The sequence below is a fragment of the Schistosoma mansoni genome, chromosome 1, assembly GCF_000237925.1.
Source record: "Schistosoma mansoni strain Puerto Rico chromosome 1, complete genome".
Taxonomy (NCBI): Eukaryota; Metazoa; Platyhelminthes; class Trematoda; order Strigeidida; family Schistosomatidae; genus Schistosoma; species Schistosoma mansoni.
This window is the reverse complement of record NC_031495.1, coordinates 1840304-1862628: the sequence shown is the minus strand read 5'-3', so window position 1 is coordinate 1862628 and position 22325 is coordinate 1840304. Positions and strand designations below refer to the sequence as shown.

Below are 22325 nucleotides of genomic sequence, written 5' to 3'. Positions count from 1 at the left end.
CCACTGACTGCAGTCCGAATGAAGTGAAAGATGACTTTTACAGAAAGCTCTGAACTTTTTCAGAAAGCTAAGGGCTCAGATATAGTACTCGTAGTGGCTGACTTTAATGATCAAGTAGGTAGCTTAAATCAAACAGAAAGACATTTAGGTGGGTGTTTTAGTATTCCGGCTCAGCGAACATATAACGGTGATCGTCTGTTGCAACTATGCTCAGATAATCGTTTATTTTTAGCAAACACTAACTTTAAACATAAGGAGAGACATTGTCTACCATGGCGACCACCTGCTACAAACCAACGATGGACTCAAATAGATCACATTGCCATCGGTCATCGTTGGGGAGGCTCAATAGAAGATTGCCGCTCGTACTGGAATACATGTTCAGACTCTGATAACTTTTTAATACGAGCACGCATCTTTTTGCGCCTCACTGGACGCAGAAAAACTACACTAAGAAGACCCATTAGGATTGAACTGGAGGATGAGAAAGCGAAAAGTATGTTCCGCTTTACTGGTTTGTGCTCTCGATTCGTCCACCTTCTAGGTAATAAGGATGTTGTACCATCCTTCGTTTGCACAGTGACTGTCCTGTCTGTTTCAGGTGTTTTGATCTTAAATGTGTCTAGCAAAACATTAAGAAGTAATCTATGCTGCGTTTCGTTGTTGGCGATCGAGGTTGGTTTCAGTTGGTTAGCATGACGTACCCAGACTTCTGAACCGACGGACACCTAGTAAGCCACATTTTCTTTCTTTTGCACGATCCGGCCAGCTATCCATGTAGGATGTTTTCCTCGGTAGTCCATAGCAAGTACCTTTTGACCCACACTGAACAATCGTTTTTGTGCTCCATGATGACTATTGTACTGTTTCTCCATCATCACGTTTCGTTGCGGCTTAAGAATAATTGCCGCAGTTTTCTAACTCTGTAGCTTGCTGTTGGATGTTCCATGATGAAAATTTCCGACCACTTGTTGTATGCATCAACTACCAGAAGGTAAGTTTGTCCATGGAATGAAGCAGCGAAGTCTAAATATGTACGCTGCCACGGTGACTGTGGTATCGGCCATGATTGCAGCTCTGCTTTTCGTGGTGCTTTTGCTGCCAATGCACATTTTGTACACGAACGGGATAGCTGCTCGAGTTGAGTATCTAATTGTGGCCAGTAAAAATAACTTCGTGCTAGCGCTTTCATGCGGTTTATTCCAGGATGTCCTTCACGCAGCTGCTTGGACTGCCGGTTGCAAATTCTTTGGGATTATGACACGTTCAGCAAACATGAGACAATTGTCGATGATTGAAAGAGATAGTCTGCGCTGATGAAACTGCTGAAGCTCTGTTGAACTGATCTTTGAGGGCCACCCTTCTAGGTGGAACTTTTTGACTTCTTGTAGAACAGGGTCTCGAAGAGTCTCTTTTCTAACGACAGTGGAGTGTTTCGAATTGCCGCTGCTACTACATCCCGTATTTCTGGACCAACTGATATGGAGGCAATGATCATGTCCTCCGGTCCAGGATGTTGAACTCCAATAAGTTGTGAGAAGGCATCGGCTTGACCGATAGTATTGGTTGACTGATACTTTATGTTAAAGTCGTAGCTCAGAAGCATTGTTGCCCAGCGCTGTAGTCTGTTAGCTGTGTAAACAAGAATCCCTTTCTTGGAACCGAATATCACAATCAGTGGTTTGTGTTCTGTCAACAGAGTGAAATTACGGCTGTAAAGCATTTTATGAAGTCTTTTGACAGCAAAAATGATTGCCAGGGCTTCCTTTTCGATTTGATTGTAGTTGCGTTCGGCTGGGGCAAGTGATCTGGCAGCATGGGCAATTGTCTTTTCTGTTTTGTCTGGAAACACGTGTGATATAACTGCTCCAACTCCTTGACTAGATGCATCAGATGCAACAACAGTCCCCAAGCTGGGATCGAAGTGTGTCAAGAGAAGCTTTGAGCTGAGCATTGACTTGACTTTGTCGAAAGATGCTGCCCACTGCCAAGATTTATCTTTCGATAGTAATTCATTCAGAGGGCTTCTCACTCGATGCATTTCAGGCAAGAATGTGCTGTAGTGACTAACTAATTCCAAGAATGACCTTAATAAACGGACGTCAGTTGGTACGGGCATTTTATGAATGGCTTCTATATTGGCAGGGTCTGGTCGTCGGCCGTTCTTATCTAGAATGAAACCAAGGTATTTGATCGAATGCATGAAGAAAACACTTCTTCACGTAGTTGGAAACCATACTCCAACACTCGGTTAAGCACTTGATGTAGACGATCAGAAAGTTCACTGTTAGTGGAACCCATAACTATGATATCATCTAGATAAGCTGCTGTACCCGGTATGTGATATGTTTGAAGCTAAATCGATTCCACGGTAACGAACGAAAGCCAATGACACAATGACACGATAAGCTATTCTAATCTGTTGTCCCAGGCCCCGCTAACTAGATGAAGAAGTCCAAGGCAAGTAGGGGAATATATATGTATTCCGTAAGCAGCCGAGTACAAGCAATCGAATAAGGGAAAAAGTCAAGCGCATTTATACAGCAACAATTTGTCCTTGAGCATCATTAGTAAATAGCACACACAAAAAAACAATAGCGTCTAAGATAGTTTACAAGTGGGAAATATGACGTGAAGGTAAAACGAGCGCGTTTGGCGCAAAAACAGCTAAATTCAAATTTTCAAAATAAAATTACAAAACTAAGCCATTTACCAAGTAAGTTCTGGGGATTTGACATCCCCAACACCTCCCCTTCTTAGTAACGGACATTCTTTGGGTCCACCTGCATTCTAACTGTCTGTCGCCGTTGGCGCAGTGACCATCTTCGGGACCGTAGATCGACCTTTGGTGTTTCTTCTTGTGTAAGGGCGACCGGCAGATTGAACGTATCTAACAATATGTTCAACGGGATCTTTCCTTCGGTTGTTGGGCGCGCTGGGGCTGAACGCTTGCGTAGTTGGTTTCGATGCCTCGTCCACCTATCTGCTCCTACCTCGACCTCGTACATGACTCCACCTATTCTTCTAACCCCACGTGCTTCGATCCAAGGATCACGATTTGCTCTGTAGTCTCGAGCGAATACTGGGCATCCAACGTTGTATGTGGGTAGCTTCCGGGACGTGGTTTGCGCTAGTGGTGGTGTGGTTCTCGGTAGCATCAAGTTGTGGATAGTCCTCGACCTTCTCCCCATGAGGATCTCTGCGGGGGACTTCTGCTCCGGCAGCGTTTCGTTAGGCGTCGTTCTGTAGGCGAATAAAAAATTTTGCAGTGTTTCCGCTAGCGTCCCCTCCCCTTTTGACTTAATCAGAGCCCTCTTGAACGTATCCACGAACCTTTCCGCTTGCCCATTCGATTGTGGGTGATAAGGTGGGGCGCGAATATGCCTGATGGATAAGTGTTTGCAGAACTCTTGGAACTGCGCTGAGGTGAACTGCGACCCATTGTCGGATACAATCACTTCCGGTAATCCGTTTCGTGCGAACAACTCAGTCAGATGTTTCAGCGTCTGGGTGGTCGTTGGTGGCGTGACGGGTACAATCTCCGGCCATTTTGAGAAAGCGTCGACCACGACAAGATAAGTGGTTCCGTTGACTGGACCGGCAAGTCGACATGTATCCTAGACCAGGGATACTCAGGCTGTGGCCATGGAACCGGCGGCACCTTCGCATTGCACTTCGCTGCTTGCTGACACTGAACGCATTTGTTTACTAGATCCGTGATGTGCTGGTCCATGAGGGGCCAGTAAGCATAGCTTCTGGCGATAGATTTCATACGCTTTATCCCGGGATGACCAATGTGAAATTGCTTCAGCACCCTCGGTCATAGGGATTCTGGCACCACCACTCTATCCCCAAACATCAAGCATTCATTTACGACACAATGAGTCACGACGATGGTAAAACTGCTTCATGTCACCGTCAAGTTTAGTTGATGGCCAGCCATTGGTGACGTAGTTCATCGTTTTCTTAATGATGCAGTCGTTTCTGGAAGCAGTTTGTATCTCAGATTCTGAGACTGGCAAAGCACGAACAGCAGTTGTCAGGTAGCATTGCGCGTGGTCTTCTGTCGAAAGAGAAGCAATAACGGCATCTTCGTCAGTCGTAGGATGTTCGCTGATAAGTCGTGACAATGCGTCTGCCCGACCAAAATGTTGGGTGCGTCGATACTGAATGTCAAAATCGTAACCCAAGAGGATCAAGGCCCATCGTTGGAGACGGTTTGCAGAGTGGGCCGGGACGTCAGACTTCGAACCAAAAATCGCAAGGAGAGGCTTGTGATCAGTTAGGAGAGTAAATCTCCGACCACAAAGAAACTTGTGAAAACGACGCACTGCGAAGACTAGGGCAAGAGCCTCCTTCTCTACCTGGCCATACTTTCTTTCTGCCGGGGTCAGCGTTCGGGATGCGTGCATGACAGCCTTCTCTGATGCGTCTGGAAACTGATGAGAAATAACGGCTCCTAAGCCATACGCTGAGGCATCTGCAGCTACAATGATCGGCATGCATGGATCGTAGTGCGTTAATAGCAATTTCGAGCTGATGATGGACTTCAGTTTACAAAATGCTGTGTCACACTCTTTAGTCCAGTTCCACGTGTTGTTCTTGCTCAGTAGACCATTCAGTGGGGCACGAATGTCATACATTGAAGGGACGAACGCAGCATAGTAAGAGACCAGTCCCATGAAGGAACGCAGTGCGGAGATGTTCGTGGGCGTGGGCATTTGTCTTATCGCTTGGACGTTTTCAGGATCCGGTCTGCAGCCGTCAGCATCAAAAATAAACCCCAAATACTTTACGGACCGTAATAAAAACTGGCATTTCTCAGGTCGTAACCGGAACCCGTTTTCACTGATGCGTTTCAGTACCGATGTCGTTCGTTCCTGTAGCTGTTCTAACGTTGCCGCAACAATAAGAATGTCGTCAAGGTAAGCCGCGACTCCCGGGATGCCCGATAAGATAGTATCCATTAATTGTTGGAAAATAGATGGTGCAGTCTTGACACCGAATGGTAAACGGTTTTACTGAAATAACCCACGGTGTGTTGATAGTAAGCAGCTCCCTCGATGCTTCATCTACTTCAACTTGCAAATAAGCATCAGCAAGATCCAGTTTTGCGAAGAATTTTCCCCCATTCAGCATCGTAAACAAATCTGCAGGAACTGGTAAGGGGTAGTGATGTTGTTCAAGGGCTGCATTTAGACCTGTAGAAAAATCAGCACATATTCGTATGGTGCCGTTTGCCTTCTTGATGACCACTATCGGTGCTGCCCAGGCGGAGTAAGAAACGGGAGTAATTACTCCTTATTGTTGGAGGCGGTTTAATTCTTCATCTACTGTTGGCAACGTCGCATAAGGCACGGGTCTTTTGGGACGAAAGACAGGCTTAGCTCCAGGTTTCAAACGAAGCGTTGCTTTTATGGCAGAACACTGTCCCAAACCAGGCTGGAAAATCGATGAAAACTGCGCCATTAGCTTCCTGGTATACGATTCAGTATCATGAGGTTGTGATACCATGTGGCATATGGTATTTAGTGGGACATCAGCCAATTTCAGTTGATCAAACCAGTCTAAACCAAGTAAATTTAGATCAGCTGGAGTTATATGACATACCCCGGTAAACGACGAATCCCGGGAGGTCACTCTACATTCCAATTGTCCTGATAAGTGTAGGAAATTACCACATGCAGTACGAGGCTTTTGAGTTGTTCGCTGCAGGCTTGGGCTACCCATTTTGATCCAATTTTTGTGTGAGAGGATGGTGACGTCTGATGCTGTATCTATTTGCAATCTAAAAAAATGTCCATTAATATTAATGTTAATGAATTTCCTCTCACCTGGTGATGAGCTCTGACAAGAAGATACTAAGCTCAAAGAAGAGGTACAGGGCTTCGGAACAGTCTTTTTGGTATTACTGGATCGATTTGGTGTGCTCTTAAGGCAAAACCCGTCCTTGTGACCAACGACCTTGCACTTCCTGCATCGATGTTGCCTAAATGGGCAATTTCGTACGTAGTGCCATGCACCACAGTGCCAGCAAGGAGTGGAGGGATTTATTCTGGTCTGTCGAATTGGGCTGAAATGAGTTGGACTGAATGTAGCGGGAGCGCACTTATTCTGGTTAGTTGTCTTTTGGACTACTCGTACTTCCGATCGACTAGACCCACCACTCTCAACCATCGTCGTGTCTCGTTGCAGATTTACTAGGTGTTGGTATTCATTAGCCATGTCATTTAGTGTGAGTTTTGGATCTTGATCCAATCGACATAGTAGTCTCGTTCTTATGTCACTGAACTTCTGGGACTGGAGGCTGCAAATGAGGATGAGGGCTTTGAACTGGTCTTCAGATAAAGACTTCAACCGGAACCGTTCGCATTCAAGGTTAACGATGCCCACATGCGTAAGTAAGTCATCGTCCTCGTTCATAACTAGCTTCAAACATCGATAACAGGTGTTAAACAATGATGAATTGTCCCCAAAATGTTGGCTTAGTGTCTGGACTGTGTCTGCGAAAGAGCGATCACGTGGATTCAAAGGCAGGATCAAGTTGCAGTACCTGTCCAGCTCACTTGCGCCCAACTTCCGAAGTAGCAGTCGCACCTTCCAAGCATCATCTTGATTAGCAAAATCAAATTTAAATAGGTCTTCATAACGCCGGAACCACATGTCAAAAGTAACGTTGGCATCAGGATCATAATGAAACTCAGCAATACTATTTGCGATGCCGTCTACTGATGGTGCTGTGGTTGCATTAGATGTGCTAGGCTGTGTGGGGGGCGAAACTTTCATATCTGTCAGCATTTGTATGAGCTTCAGCTGCTGTTCAAGTAATGATTCGAGTTTAGAAGTATCCATGTTTCCAAACCACCGTCGCCAATTGATATGCTTGAAGCTAAATCGATTCCACGGTAACGAACGAAAGCCAATGACACAATGACACGATAAGCTATTCTAATCTGTTGTCCCAGGCCCCGCTAACTAGATGAAGAAGTCCAAGGCAAGTAGGGGAATATATATGTATTCCGTAAGCAGCCGAGTACAAGCAATCGAATAAGGGAAAAAGTCAAGCGCATTTATACAGCAACAATTTGTCCTTGAGCATCATTAGTAAATAGCACACACAAAAAAACAATAGCGTCTAAGATAGTTTACAAGTGGGAAATATGACGTGAAGGTAAAACGAGCGCGTTTGGCGCAAAAACAGCTAAATTCAAATTTTCAAAATAAAATTACAAAACTAAGCCATTTACCAAGTAAGTTCTGGGGATTTGACATCCCTAACAGTATGCCAGTTAGCATTGTATCCATTATTTGATGAAAGATGGCAGGTGCAGTCTTGATACTGAATGGTAGGAGGGTGTATTGAAATAACCCTCGATGAATGTTGATAGTCAGAAGCCCTCTACTATCGTCATCTACGTCCACTTGCAGATAGGCATCCGGAAAGTCTATTTTCGCGAAACATACCACCATTTAGTTTAGCAAACAGGTCTTCAGGAACTGATAACGGATATTGATATTTATCCGATGCAGCATTTAAACCCGTTGAGAAATCAGCACATATGCGGATAGTTCCATTGAACTTTCTAATCACTACAATCGGCGCGGCCCATGCAGAGTAATTAACCGGTTGGATTACACCAGCGTGCTACAAAAGATTAAGTTCCTGATCGACTAGTTCAAGAGCAGCATATAGCCCAGGATGTCTCGGACGAAAAATGGGTTTGGCATCTGGTTTCAGGGATAAATGAGCTTTCACTTTAGTGCGGTGACCAAGGCTATTCTGGAAAGCAGAAGCGAATTTTCTCTTCAGTTTTTCTAGTACCTTTTCATCTATCTTTTTTGCATGTTGATGGGTATATCCATTATTCCAAGTTTTTCTAATATATATAGACCAAGAAGATCAAGGTTTGGTCGTTCTGTTAGATAGCATACCCCTTTACAGCTATTTCCATTGGAGGAAAATTTACACTGTAATTCGCCAATTAGTTTCAGAACTCCTCCTGATGCATTTTTAGCAGTTTTCTTTGATGGCTTTATTGGTGGTTTTCCAAGCAGGTTATACGTTTCTCTAGACACTAGGGTAATATCGAATGCTGTGTCGATGTGGAGACGAGCTGCTATGCCATTAATCTGGATAGTAACATACTTTCTCCGAATGTCATAGTCTGTTTGGAAGGCTGCTACCAGAAAGAGTGATTTAGATTCGGCTGACTTCACCACGTGTCGAGGACGTTTATGCTTCTGCTTAGGATTCAAAAAACTCGTTTGGCTTTTGACAACATACGTCACCTATGGCGAAGACGAGATGTCTGTCTATCAATTAGGGGACGAGTATACTATGCAGCAGTTCGCTCTGTTCTACTTTACGGCTGTGAAACATGGTCATTAAGAGTAGAAGATACTCATAAGTTACTAGTATTTGACCACAGATGCCTTAGAAATATTGCTCGCATCTGCTTGGATCACCGGGTAAGTAATAGTGAGGTTAGACGCAGGGCATTAAGGAACGATGGTAAATCAGTTAATAAGGTCATAAATCTTCATCGACTGAGATGGTTGGGCCACGTGTTACGTATGCCTAAACCACGACGCGCTACGCTGACTAGTATTGGCGATGGTCGAAAGAGAGTTAGGGGCGGCCAAACTAAAACGGCATCAGTGTTTGAAGTTAGTAATTGCTGGTCTGAGCCATGTTGGTAGATGCAGACTACTTGGCCGGGGTCCACGTGACCATCGTATCCAGTGGTTGGAGACTCTAGGTGACATTGTTCAGAATCGATCACAATGGCGTAGGTGTATACACTTTTTATCTTCCCTTAAACCTTGAGATTAAAATTACTTCATATCTTTCTTTCTGTACTATATCCTTATATACAACCTTTCTTTCATATATTACCACCACTAAATTAACTACTTCTATGAATTCGCTGTTCATCTTATTGTGCTGATGAGGTATGACAACTTGGACCGAAGCATATGTGTGCCTGCTCCTACGTTGTAGCTGACTGACTGACCCCTCAAACTCAGGGTGTGACTCAAAGATAAATCCACAAATCTGTATCTGGTCAATGAGTTAATAATAAGACTACATCAAAGTCCAAAACGAATTCCTGGGTATGTAGTCATAAAGATTATATAACTTGGAACGTTATCGCATATATTGGTCAGAATAAAAGCCAGCGAGAATCTTGTGGTAGTTCTCCTTGTACATTCTTCACAAAAGTAAAATTCACCTTTCAAGTGGGTAAAACCTACTTTGGCCGTTTTCCTTAAATCAGACTGTCTTGTTAACGAGTACTATTCATCTCCATTCATTCATTGTTTTATTCTACAACTAAGGAATAATTACTATATCTATTTACGGTTATCAAAGTATTATCTTATTTCTCAAACCTAAATTATTTGTTATTCTTTCTTTATATTTAGATATCTGCTCCTTGTAAATTAGTTAAACAGTCTAGTCACACTGCTACAAAATGGTTAGCTCGTGATGCATGCATAGATACCAGTGAATTAAGATGTTTTACATTGCCAAAACCACAAATCCTCAATGTTTTACAACCATTGAATGCTATTCATAGTTGTTTAACTTCATTACACTTTGAAAAAGTAAGTCAAATCACAATCAGTGTGTGTGTATAGCATAAATTATGTTGTTTCAATGCATCAAATGTTGTTTTCATCAATGTTATTTTGTTACAAAAATAAGTTTGGTCAGATAATATAAAGTATGGAATAGTATTGTGTTATAACGCTCGGCTTTTCTTCGTCTACACGAATGGGACGCTAATTTGCCTTAGACGAATATCTACACTAGATTCCCTTCCAGTGTCTATTCTACAGGGCTTCAACACAACTCAGATCCAGAATACGTGATTAGCCTGACTGAAACGTAAATATATTTGCGCACCAAAAACCGACACAATTTAACAACAATCAATAATAATATAAAGATAGGGGAATATATAACTCATTTAACGCCTGTCACACTATCTACAATTCTGGCTAAGCAAACAACCAATCATTATCATTCTTGCCCACACATCAAGTTAGTCATAACTATCATCAACGTAGAACCTGGAATAACTATTGATCCTCCCTAGTTTCCTTGTCAAATCAATGGAACATTGAGATAAAATTGACTAGATTTGTATCAGGAAAAAAAGTTGGAGTAATAGTAGTAGCTATGTTTGTAACAAAGACTAAACGAGAGAATATATATTAGTGAAATAACAAACAATAGTAATGAAGCTTTGGATCTCAAAGGAGAGAAAGACTAAATATCTCTGTACCACTGTGACAGATTCTGAGCCATTTAATCCTACTAGGCTCAAATTCTCGACAAAAATTAAGAATATATACTGTCGATTTCGGACCTTTTCATCTATGGTTCCCAATCATAGAGTTATGATGAGGTGGTTTATTGGTTGTGAGTCATTTTACTTTCAATCACTAAGTTACCGATTCGAATCCCTCTCCTTCCACTTCGATTTCGGTAGCCATTTATCACCAAACCAAGTACAGGATTAATAATGGAGTACGACTATCTCATAAATTGTAACAAGATGGTCTACACCTTCTGGTTTGGCTCATTTCAATGGTTGATGACCTTGTAGACTAATCTCATATTTTGGTTTGACCACCTCCAGCCATTTTAAAATCCATTCATCTTTTAACTAACACCATGGATATGGGCTATTTCGGTCTATGACAACTCGTCATAGATGCAAAATACTGTGCAACCGATTGGCTTGGTCGATGCAAATTGTGTCAAAGTGACGATTGCATGGGAGATCGAACTGTTTGTTTTACCCCTCGAACAAATTGGCTAGAAAATAAAATTGCTTTGGCTCAGACAAAAACACCAATGATTTGAAATCATTCAATACATATTATATAACTACCATTTAGTTAGTTCTCGGGTATCAAACCACGTAATTACACGTTTGATCACCGTCCCATCGATTTGTTTATTGTTTATGTCGAAATTCATATAACTGACCTCAGGGTTATTCACTTGGTAACTGTACTATGCACAATTAACTTATTGAAGATCTTTGTGATCAAATATTAGCCACCTACATATGTCTTACTCTGATGGGCCATATTTCATAGACATAAAATAATTCTAAAAGGTGTCATGCAGAATATTTGCTCTTTGACATATGTATAAACATGTCACACGTTCCACAGATGGGAAGAGTTGCCATAAGTCTAACAAAATCTGTCCCAAAACTGGGTCCACTGCCGATTTACTTGGGGTTTCAAGATGAAAGAGATGGCCGACACGTTCGACAGCTTTACATATATTATAGTTGAGTTGTTTATACAATATTTGAAACAAGATTTCTTTTCCTCGTGTTTTTATCTCTTCCATTGTGTTTTGAAAACATGCATTCTTCGTGTTCGTATCTAAATCTATTTTGCTTTAGTACATAGTAAATAGATATAGACATATTGTGTATATATGTGTGTGTAAACAATAAAGTCCATTTATTTATATATTTCGTATCGTCAATTCTGTTATACACGCCTAACACGAAACGACCCGTTGTAGGTATATTTATGCTTAAATCATTCACTATGCTTTTCACACGTACGGATGCAAGTAGATCAGACTCTTATTTACTACATCTGATTGTTATTGATTTAGTAATTATTTCCTTTATATATATATATATATATATATATATATATAATATTTGAATTAAAGGTTAGTTGTGCTTTTTTATATAATAGGAAAGTTAAATTTCTATACATTTCTATTTACTAAGACAATTCGTGGGAGGATCTGTACGGTTTTAAGACGCTTTTTCCCCCATCAAAAACTTTGACATCAGTTAAGGGATCATTTAAAAAGAAAATTCGACAAACAGATAATTTTTTCGTACTAGTTTCAGACTCATCAGATGTAACATTTAAATTCCATTCTTAGATGACATTTGCCTTGTGAAATTCATCTAGACAGTCTACATCTGTCTACATTATTTGAACAAATAGTCAGTGCCTTTACAGTATATATATATATATATATATAAGCATATTTTTCAACCACATTAATCAACTAAGGTTCACAACCACTTTACACCACTACTGTTCTCATAGTAATTTTTCTATTTAAAAGTGACACTTCTAAGGAAATCATGCTTAAATATTTTTAACCTACCTTTGGTGTTTAGTAGCAGTTTTCCAAGAAACCCTTGATATATGTTGATACTACTCACAGTACTCAACAGTAAAGCTTTCCTAACATAGTCCGAAATATTCGAACTCGAATAAATTATCTTCTCAAGTTGAGACCGGGGTATAACTAAGGTGCCCCCAAATGCCCTGGTACGGCCGAGAGTGGGGAGAGTCCGCTCTCCCTCTCCAAATGCTCTCACATGGCCACGCGAATATATAGTCCTACTCACTGCCTTCTCGTGGCGGGGGTGTTGTTTACGAAATTGAGAGGACAAAAAGCGAATGTCCGGCGCTTTAACCGGGTTGGTGGACACGGCTGGTCCACCTAGGGGAGTTGGAAAACCCTGATTCCAAACCAATGGTGCACATGGGCTCCAGCATCCTGAGGGAAAAAATGGCGTATGAACCTAGTGTTGGTCACCGGCTACCATGGGACTGCATCTCCTTACGATGCTCCACTGCCTTGTAGACTAGACCTTCAGTTCAAAGGCTCCGGGTGTAGCCCCCTAAGAAAACCACCTGCTTCAGTCTGGGCACCTGGGCAGTATTATAGTCCTCATACAAATCAAATGAGATTTGTGAGGCGCATATTTATCTGGTGCTTCCTTGTACCAATATTTATGTGTTTTAATAATAAATAATAAAAATAACTAGGGTATTCAAACCGTGCACAATGTTTTGACTCTGTTCCTATCTAACTTCTTCCCCGTTTTGCCACGTACGTTACTTTTTATTTTTATTTTCGTTGTTTATAGGTTGGGATTTCTCATATAAATTTGTGCGAATCTCCACACTTGAAAAATATCACTTTAGAAAATTGTACTGAACTAAAAGCTATCATATTCGACAATCATTCTTCACTAGTTGATTGTTCTAATCATCAGAATAATGTCAACTGCAAAGTTATCGATCGATTTCCAGCACTTCGGCGTATTCGAATTATTGATTGTCCAAAGTTTGCGATCTATAATTTCTTATCCAGTGTTGGTAAACTTTACCCTACACACAATGAAAATATATCTATAACATACAGGCAAGTATTTTTTCCCATCAAATTATTCATAGTATAATATATAAGCATTTGCTTTATATAAAACAAAATCATTGTTACATCCAAAAATAGACACTTCTAGGAGCGTTTTGCATGCTGACTCATCAGTTTCAAGTTTAGGCGCTTTCCTTGTGGCCTGAACGTCTTGGGTCTCATGCCTGGAAGGATCTTAGATTTCAACTGCTTAGGAGTCTCATTCTAGGACGAAATGGTTGTTTGATACTTCTTGATTTTCAGTGGTTGCCTAAGACCAATCTGTGATGTAAACTGTAAGGACGGCTCGTCGGTAGACTCTAGGAAGCCTTAAGAAGCCCAGGAAGAGCCACAGACATCCCATCCAATCACTGCTAGGGGAATGTTCTAGAATGTCGACGTGTAGCTTCCCCATCGGATGGATTAGAATGACCCCCTATGTGCCTATTGGTTGACCGAAATGATGATTTACATTCAGCCAAAAAACTATAAATACACGAGATTTCTGTACTATATTTTGACACTGATTTGGGGAATAAACTTCCTACTTACTAGTCTTTGTCTTCTCTCTTTGCGACGTTGCGGGTTCTATCGTTCAAGTAGTCTAGTAGTACGCGGCATAGTAAGAACCAAAAGCTCTAGATATGACATAAACTATGGAACTTAAATAATCTGCACGAACCTCCTATAGTAATAATGTAAAAAATATTCATGAAGACAGATAATATTATAGGAGCAAATGTTTATGATAAATGAAAGTGTAGGATGTAAACTGAAGTTTATGCCGTGATAGCACTTTTACTAGTTTAAAATTTATGACTTCCCTGTCTTGTTCCTTCTGTTTTTTATGTGCTTAGCTGATTTCATTATTCTTGTGTTCGAAATAACACATCTATCATTATTAAGTGGTCTACACACAAATATTCACCTGCACATTTTAATGAAATCAGTGTATTTGATAAATGTTTAGGTGATTTTCATTTGAATTCATTCCACTATTGTTCGACTGATGATTTCATCAATTTTTCAACAATGATTCAAATAAATCCCTCTTAAACCATATGTTTACCACATATTGTACTCAGTTGTCCATCTTTTCAATCAAATCCATAAATAAACATCTATATTTTCCTTCTTCACACAGTGAATATCTATATACTTTGGTTCCTCTTCTTTTCAATTTCATTACAGTCGTCAATTTTTCCGTATAAGATGTTATCACTGGTTGTTTGGGTAAAATATGTAAACCCGTATTATTGATAGAATAAATTTTACTGTCCAAAACTTATATGTATCTACATGATCGAACTCCAGAGGCTTCCGATCTCACAGTGAACATGATACCAATTTTAATTAATTAAGTTTGAAACTCAATTATTCATATTTCCGAACTTATTGATCATCGTTATAACTTAACTTATTATTACAAATCTGATCACAGTAATAAATTCTCTCACTAATTATGCTGTCGACCACACTAACGTATGTCTTATATGCATCTGTTCAAAAATATAGACTCAAATGTATTACAATGGTGTTTATTTCCCATTACCGTTCAGCAATAACGGTTTTCGACAATTCTCATATTTCATATTATGTCTGGTGTGTGAATTCCGAAATACTCTCTCATTTTTCTAGTAAAATAAACAGAGTGTAAATATACCAACCAACTACATCATTTCCTCTTTATTATTTCATGCTATTTACATTCACAATAAGTTGTAGACCTTTTACAAAACCTCACAACCATATCATACAATATATATGCATAATTTTCAGTAAAGGTAAACACCGTCTAGCAGTTCACTCCAGGATGAGCGTTTTGGTCGTCTCGGAACTCACTAGACTGGGTCTACGTGGATCACTGTGTTAGTGTTTGCACCTGCAGTCGAAGCCAATACCATTTGCTTCAAACGCTCAACGCGTTTTCTGCCTCCTGGATTACAACTTTACTGAAAATTTGTGAATATCTGGCAATAGTCGAAGGTAGTTCGCATGGGATGTACATATTCTAAAAAGTGACTGATCAATTGCTTTCCTTAGTATCAACGAAATGATACCAAGCTTCGTCAAAATAAATTTAAAACCAGAAATTTCATTTCAATAAATGCATAGTTTTAAAAATAGATGACTTAATAGGCTTAGCACTCCAATGTTGACAATATGATTGCAGCACTTTGATGTCAATTGTTGTGTTCCATTTGATACCAATGTGGTATGATGAAATGTAGTTAGTATTTACTTCGTGTACATATTTTATCAACAAATCGTGTTGCTACGAAGTTGAGCATAAAAGTCGAGTATAAATGGCATTTCGGATGCCTATATATCCCAGGCATGCTAGTATTAAACGTCAGATCGACAACAATGGATGCTGCGAATATTCAAAACACTCAATTTTGGGGGGAAAACCTATTTAAAAGAGTAATGAGGTAGTGACTCAGTTTTTATAAGGGAATCCAAGGAGTGGCTGGATACATATGTATCATTTATGCATACATTTGCATAAAAAATGGTCGAGGTTAAGGGTTAGTAATTGGTATAACTGGAGTAGCGTTAATGATAGTTTACGTGGCCTGAAGCTAGAATAAATCACTTAGAAGCATGATAAATTAATACGGCTTTCTATACTACTCCATCACCATTAGTCAATTTGTGATATAAAACAAAACAGTAACTACTGTCAACGTTTATAAACACCTTCAAATAGTCAATTTTTGTGTTAATCGGTTGTGTTTTGATAAAAAGTCCTGTTTTATTTTAACCTTGTTCTTTTTTTGGTTAAAAATTAATCTTTTTTATAGACCATTTGGACAATATAATACTCAGGTAGAGCGAGCATTATGGGATTATTGTCAGCATGCTCACATACTTATTTCACATGACTACAAAGTTTGGGAAAGTGAACGTGCCATGGAAGATTTTCATTCTACGTTTGATCAGTTGTTTAGAGAAGTGATCAATTTCTCAGAGTAAGTTTATATTTAGCGTGTGTGCAATCCAGTGAAAATGTTTGCTGAAATGATCTACTGTAGATGACTCTAACTGTTTGGAAAACCTTCATTGAAACGATAATCTTAAATCCTACTTTTAAATTTTAAAAATATATATATCTGATAAGTCGAGATAAGAAGGCGAGTTGACGTTTTTTCGTATCTCTGTGTCATATTTTATGACTTTCTATGGGACCCTAACCAGTTAGTCATGAAGGGCCGACAGATAGCATTCCTGTGCAGCTTTGTTGCAGACCGCAAAACCATTTCACAGACTGATCACTTCTCCGCTTTTTTCAATTAGTCCCAGCGTCTACTAATAATGCACAATATGGGATTCACTGGGATGACAATCTTAGTACATGTCCAAGTCACCGAAGTCGGTGTTTCAAGATATTAATATAAATTGAATTATCATCGCTGTGCCTGAACACACGTTGACGAGCCTCTGCTGTAATAACATGGTGCTACCATTGAATGTTAGCAACCAGCCCAACGAGTCAGCTCTGTGTCCTTATTGGTCCTCTGTATAGTAGCTTTTCGCCTAACCCCACCCCGGTTCGGTCCAGAATACAAATATCAGCCTCCGCTACATGCATCGTATATTTTATACATACGTATTTTATATACAAGCAGACCAGACTGCATCACACCATATAACAAAAAAAGTTATACAAGATCAAGCCAAAAGTGGTTATGAGCGTGGGTTACTGTAACTGATAGATTGGGAATAAGTTAAGAATGGTAAATCCTATAACAGTAAGCAATAGATCGAGTATATATAGCATTCAACTTCCGACTAATCTGTGACTCGAGATCGTTTAGATGGAACAGGATTTCCGTAGTAGACCAGCTGCTGTACGAGTTGAAGAATTATAGAATGTACAATATGGGAGTGAAGAAATAAACAAGTTGCTTAATGTAAAACGAAACCGAGTATTAACAAGTAGTTTCGATTATGACTTGAGAGAATAGGAATTAAAGCGCAAATAGTTTTCCTATTTGTATTCATCATTTCGTTTGTGTATGGGCTGGGATACTGCCCGGATGCCCAGACCGAAGCGAAGCAGGTGGCTTTTTTAGGAAGCGAATCCTTGGGCCTTTGACATAGAGATATAATCCACATGGCAGTGGAACAGTGTTAGGAAATGCGATCCTATGATAGCTGTTGATCAAGAATAAGTTCATACTCTCTTTGTCCCCTCAGAATCCTGAAGCCTATGTAGATCATTGGTTTGAAATCATGGTTTTTCAACTCAAGGTGGATTTTGTGAAACCACACGTGCTTTTACAATAACTTATATGGTAGTAATTGATCGTGGATTGTGTAATAGAACAGTATGTAAATAAATGTGTTTGATTTCATGATGGCGTTCATGGATGAATCGATTGGGGACGTTTTTTCGAGTCTTCAGTGCACCGATCTTTGCTTTTTTTAAATTCGTTTTCTGAGAACTGCGGTGGTTCTCGTTTCCAAGTATAACTAGTGGGCTTGTGGATACTACAATTTTCTAGACATTAAGTAAATAACCTATAACACTATCGTCAATTAACTCAAAGCTCATTTGTTGAAATTTTTGTCCTTGGGTACTTATCCGACCTTCCTCCAATTATGTTTGAATTATCGTTCTGAATAGCCTCACTTTTCTAGTGATGTAATCCACTCAATTCTGTTTTATGGTATGATCCCACAAGGTATTTAAGACTTGTCAGACATCGATTTTAATTTTTCCATATTCTTTTTGGTTCTTCAGTCCGGCTAGTCTGGAAGATTTCTTGAATGAAAATGAAGTTAGATGTTTTGATGCTTAGAAAAACTGTTCATCATCCAGTAGGATTATGTGTTGCATCTGATCTCACATGCTTCAATGCTTAACAGTTATGCATTTACTTTTAAATAGACGTGATGCATTTAAAATCTAGCATTCTTATTTAATATTAGTTTATAACTTTTGATTATCAATAGACAGAAGTTGGAAAAAGTTAGATATGCAATTCATCTTTAATTAGTTTAGCGATAATCCTGGTTTCATTGTCTGAATCTATATGTGGTTGGTAATCTAGAGTTCGCATACAAATTATTTACTTAAATTTTCAGTTGTATTAACTATCACTAAATTGTCTTTCATTTTATTTATGTAATTCATAAAACGTCTTGTACAACTGGGAACCAAAAATAGTATACTTACTTACTTTGGCCTGTTACTCTTCGTGGAGGAACATGTACCGCCCACCAGCATTCTCCATTCTTTGGTATCTGTCTGACTTCAGTACTTCGGCTGGTATATCGTCAGGTCCTTCCGCTTCCCCTCTCTTGATTCTGAAGCTCTAAACTTATGACTTTGTGGAAACGTTTTGAGAGGATAAGTTGACTCACTTTCGACTATAACAATGCATTCTAGGACCTTACTTCTATTATTAATATTTTTAATAATTTTTCCTCATCTAACAGAAGAGAATAATATATGTAAATCTATTAATTACTGAACCGAGGCATCTGTTTGTGTGTTGTAACTTCAAAGTTTAGTATATAATGCATTTTTTTTATTTTACACTGTCATGTAGTATGGTTATTCGTCGAGACCTCCTACCTGTGTATCCTCATCCCATGGAATACATACAAAATTCATTTTATAAACGCTGTGAACTTGGTAAGCAACACTACTTCGTTGTTGTTGAATTGCTGTTTACTTTTATTTTGTCAAATTGTTATGGTCTTGATATCGAATCCTAGTGATTCTATCACATTTTCTGTGAAATGTATAATTAAGCCAAACATGGATACATACGTAGTTTGACATATGTGCCATTGATTTCCGGTCCAATTATTTAAATTTTTGGCTTTCGGCGCGAAACCTGAAGATCTTGGGTTCGGTCCCTACTGAGGTCGTGGATGTACTCTGCTAAGAAGTCTCGTTCTGAAACAAAAACAGCTATTCGGCCTTCTCTAGTTTTAGTGTTTGTCTAAATTGATTCAATACTCAGGATCGCAATAACATACTCCTCTGTCGGTTCATCATTTTTCGAGCGTTCAAAGTTCCATAGACTATTTCCGATGTTTGGTTGTTAAATTGAAATCGCGAAAAGTACCCATGATTGGGTGCATATAGTGGGTTCGAAAACAGCTCTTAACAAATATTCCTCTTATCTGTAAATCTTCACTGATTCCTTGTTAGTTTTCTGTTTATCAAACTCAGAATCTTGAAAAAATGTATTCACAAATCTTTATGATTAGTTCTCTCGATGTGTTTTTTCATCATCGGCTTACTTATTTAGTGAAGAAAGACAACACTAACGCTCTACTTTGCTCACATCAACAACTTATTCATCGAATCGGTAGCTAGATATAATTCTGTGCTTTGAGCAATACTTTTTCCTGTTAAGAGTGTGGTGTGGTCTACTTATATCTATATAAGTAGTATATGGTGTTGGTCAGACATAGAATGTATTTTGCCAGAAGACCGATGAGGAAAGAACTGAAATGAAGCGCAATCGTTTGGAAAATGCATGAGCAATGAAATTAGAGAAGAAACAGAGAAGATTGAAACAATTGGTTGTTAATTTGCAAATTGACTGTTCATTGTTTGGTTATCAGAATTTACTGAGATAGTCTGTAATCTTTGCTTAAATACATTCGATTGTCCCCAGTCGTGTTCTGTTCACTACAGAGTAATAGCCATTTCTGGTCGTTCAAACCCTGAAATAGGCTGAACGGAGTTTCCACCTGTAATACAGTTGTGAAATATTCTAGCTAGTAAGCCGCTACACAATGGAGAGGTCTTATGTATTTTTCGATTATTTCACTCCTATTCAATCGTTAAAGAACGTGTATGGATTATATAATTCTATACTTTGTATTTGTAGAGAGGTAGGTGACTTATTAGCTAAAACATTTGACATTAAGTCAGCAGGTCAAATGTTCAGACCCTGCTGTATCCACCTCGGTGTAAGCAACTGAATATTATCACGGTAAACCAGGCAAAACACAAACATTTACCCCATAAATAAGATGCATTCATTAACCTTCATATTAACAAATTTCAGTTTTCCTTGTTGTGGGAGGTGGTTGGAAGCAATCGGTACGATTTTCTGTGACAGGATTTTGTGCTGGTTAGCATTCGTCAACATGACATAGATGCGATAACCAGTAGTCCCTGTGAGTTTCGAATCCTCATCACCCAGTGTTACAGCTAGTCACTATTTACCTTAGTAGCCTGTGACTGTTTTTTCGAATTGTTTTATTGCTTTTTGTGTTTTGTTCACTCTTCATTTTGTTTAACTTTTTCTACCTTTCCCTCCAGGTTTTGAGTGGGATTTTATTACAGATATACCATGGGTTCATGAAGTATGTTGTTCTCTTCTTAAAAATAGTGAACTACATCGATCTGATCAAGCTGATCAACTTTATGAATTACTGTCGGAATATCAAGCAGCATCAGAAAATTTGAAAATTCAACGACATGGTATACATTATCATGTGCAATTTCGAAATGTTCACTCGCACATTGATATGTGTAATAATGATTCGTCGAGTATGATAGACAATGATAGCTTAAATTATTTCTTACAGCGTAAACCTACTTCTTATATTAACTGGCCATATTCTGAAAATAATTTACTTTCTACCTATCCTTCTGATGATCTCAATGCAATGAAGAATATCTTAAAAGAAAACCGCCCATCTTTTGTTCAGAATATGTCTTCAGACAATTGTTCACAAGCAACAATAATTAAAGATGATAATAATGTTGAATTTTTACCTTGGGAACGTTTATTACTATCACAAGAAGAAATATTTAGTGCTGAATTTGTGAATCGTGACAAATCATCAAGCTTAGCATCATTCCCTAATAATATTAAACCTTTATCTAAACAAAATTCTTTATCCCATTTGTCAAATGTCATTATGAATAAATCATTTTCAACGTCTGATAATCGTTCAACAAAATTTACCCCATCTTCCACTTCGAATTTTTCCTCATCTTCCACGTCCCGACAACAACAATCATCATCCATATCTTCTTCTGCAATAACTACTATATGTGATCATTCTACTTTAATTTCATCCTCCCGTAAACGTTCACTTCCTCCAACTAAATTATTTTCGAATTCTTGTAAAAAGCTTAAGTTAAAACAGTGATTATCTCATTTCCTTTAATGGTTTGTATGTATGTTTGTTTCTCAGTTTTTATGCTTGTGTGTAGACGCATGTATGTACTTAACTGTTTCTTACCTATCATATCCTCTCTGATTCACTCTCTCTTTACTTATTTACACTATTTCTTATTACACCTATATCTTGTGCTCTTCTCTTATTAAAACTCTTTGTTATCAATTCTGTGCTCCTTAATAAACAAACACAAAATTGTATACAGTTGTTGAGTTCTCTTTCTTGTCGTATATATAATACATTTTGTCCCACACATTCATGCACACTCTCTTTTTATTTGATTACCGTCCCGCTCCGCATCTCGACGTAATCATCACGTTTAAAATATATTGTACATTGATGATGAATAATAGTAATATTGTTATTATTATTACTGTTACTATTATTATTAATATTAATCTCAGCCACACTAATAAGCTACTTGTTTAACAATGCGATTTATATTGGACCAAATATATTTTCAAACCATATATATATATATATATATATATCGTCTTTTAGTTATTTAAAACAAGTTTGTGCGATTATATTCTTGTGCGATGTACCGACTTTATAACTGGACTCTCTTACACTGTGTGTACGCGTGTGTACTCTCTTTGCTACTTACATTATACCAGTATGATAGTAAATAGAATTAGCAGTCGTTATAAATCGGCAAGAAGCTTCTTATAATATAGTTATAAATTGAGTAAACATACTACAATCGTCACCGACCTATTGATTGGCAGAAACTAAAAACAAAATGCCTGAACGCACTACTTATTTAGGACTGCTACTCCTCGTGGAGGAACATGTACCGCCCACCAGCATTCTCCATCCAATCCTGTCCTGCGCAATCATTTGCAGTTCTTTCTAGTTGCTGCCCATCCTTTCTACATCTACTTCTATTTGCCGACGTAATGTGTTCTTTGACCTTCCTCTTTTTCTCTTCCCTTCAGGATTCCAAATTAGGGCT

General features: G+C 38.8%; 1 protein-coding gene across 1 annotated transcript in view; it reads left to right on the top strand.

Moving 5' to 3' along the window:
• Positions 1 to 21842, top strand: part of Smp_016090 (hypothetical protein) — a gene marked incomplete at its 5' end in the record, with an annotated part of 37047 nt that extends 15205 nt beyond the window's left edge. The window contains 5 exons of the mRNA XM_018792951.1: positions 9427 to 9609; positions 12939 to 13138; positions 16012 to 16179; positions 18766 to 18851; positions 20502 to 21842. Coding sequence (XP_018647512.1) covers positions 9427 to 9609; positions 12939 to 13138; positions 16012 to 16179; positions 18766 to 18851; positions 20502 to 21340 — 1476 coding nt within the window. The 3' untranslated portion in view covers positions 21341 to 21842. The remainder of the gene's footprint in view (positions 1 to 9426; positions 9610 to 12938; positions 13139 to 16011; positions 16180 to 18765; positions 18852 to 20501) is intronic.
• Between the last annotated feature and the right edge of the window lie 483 nt (positions 21843 to 22325).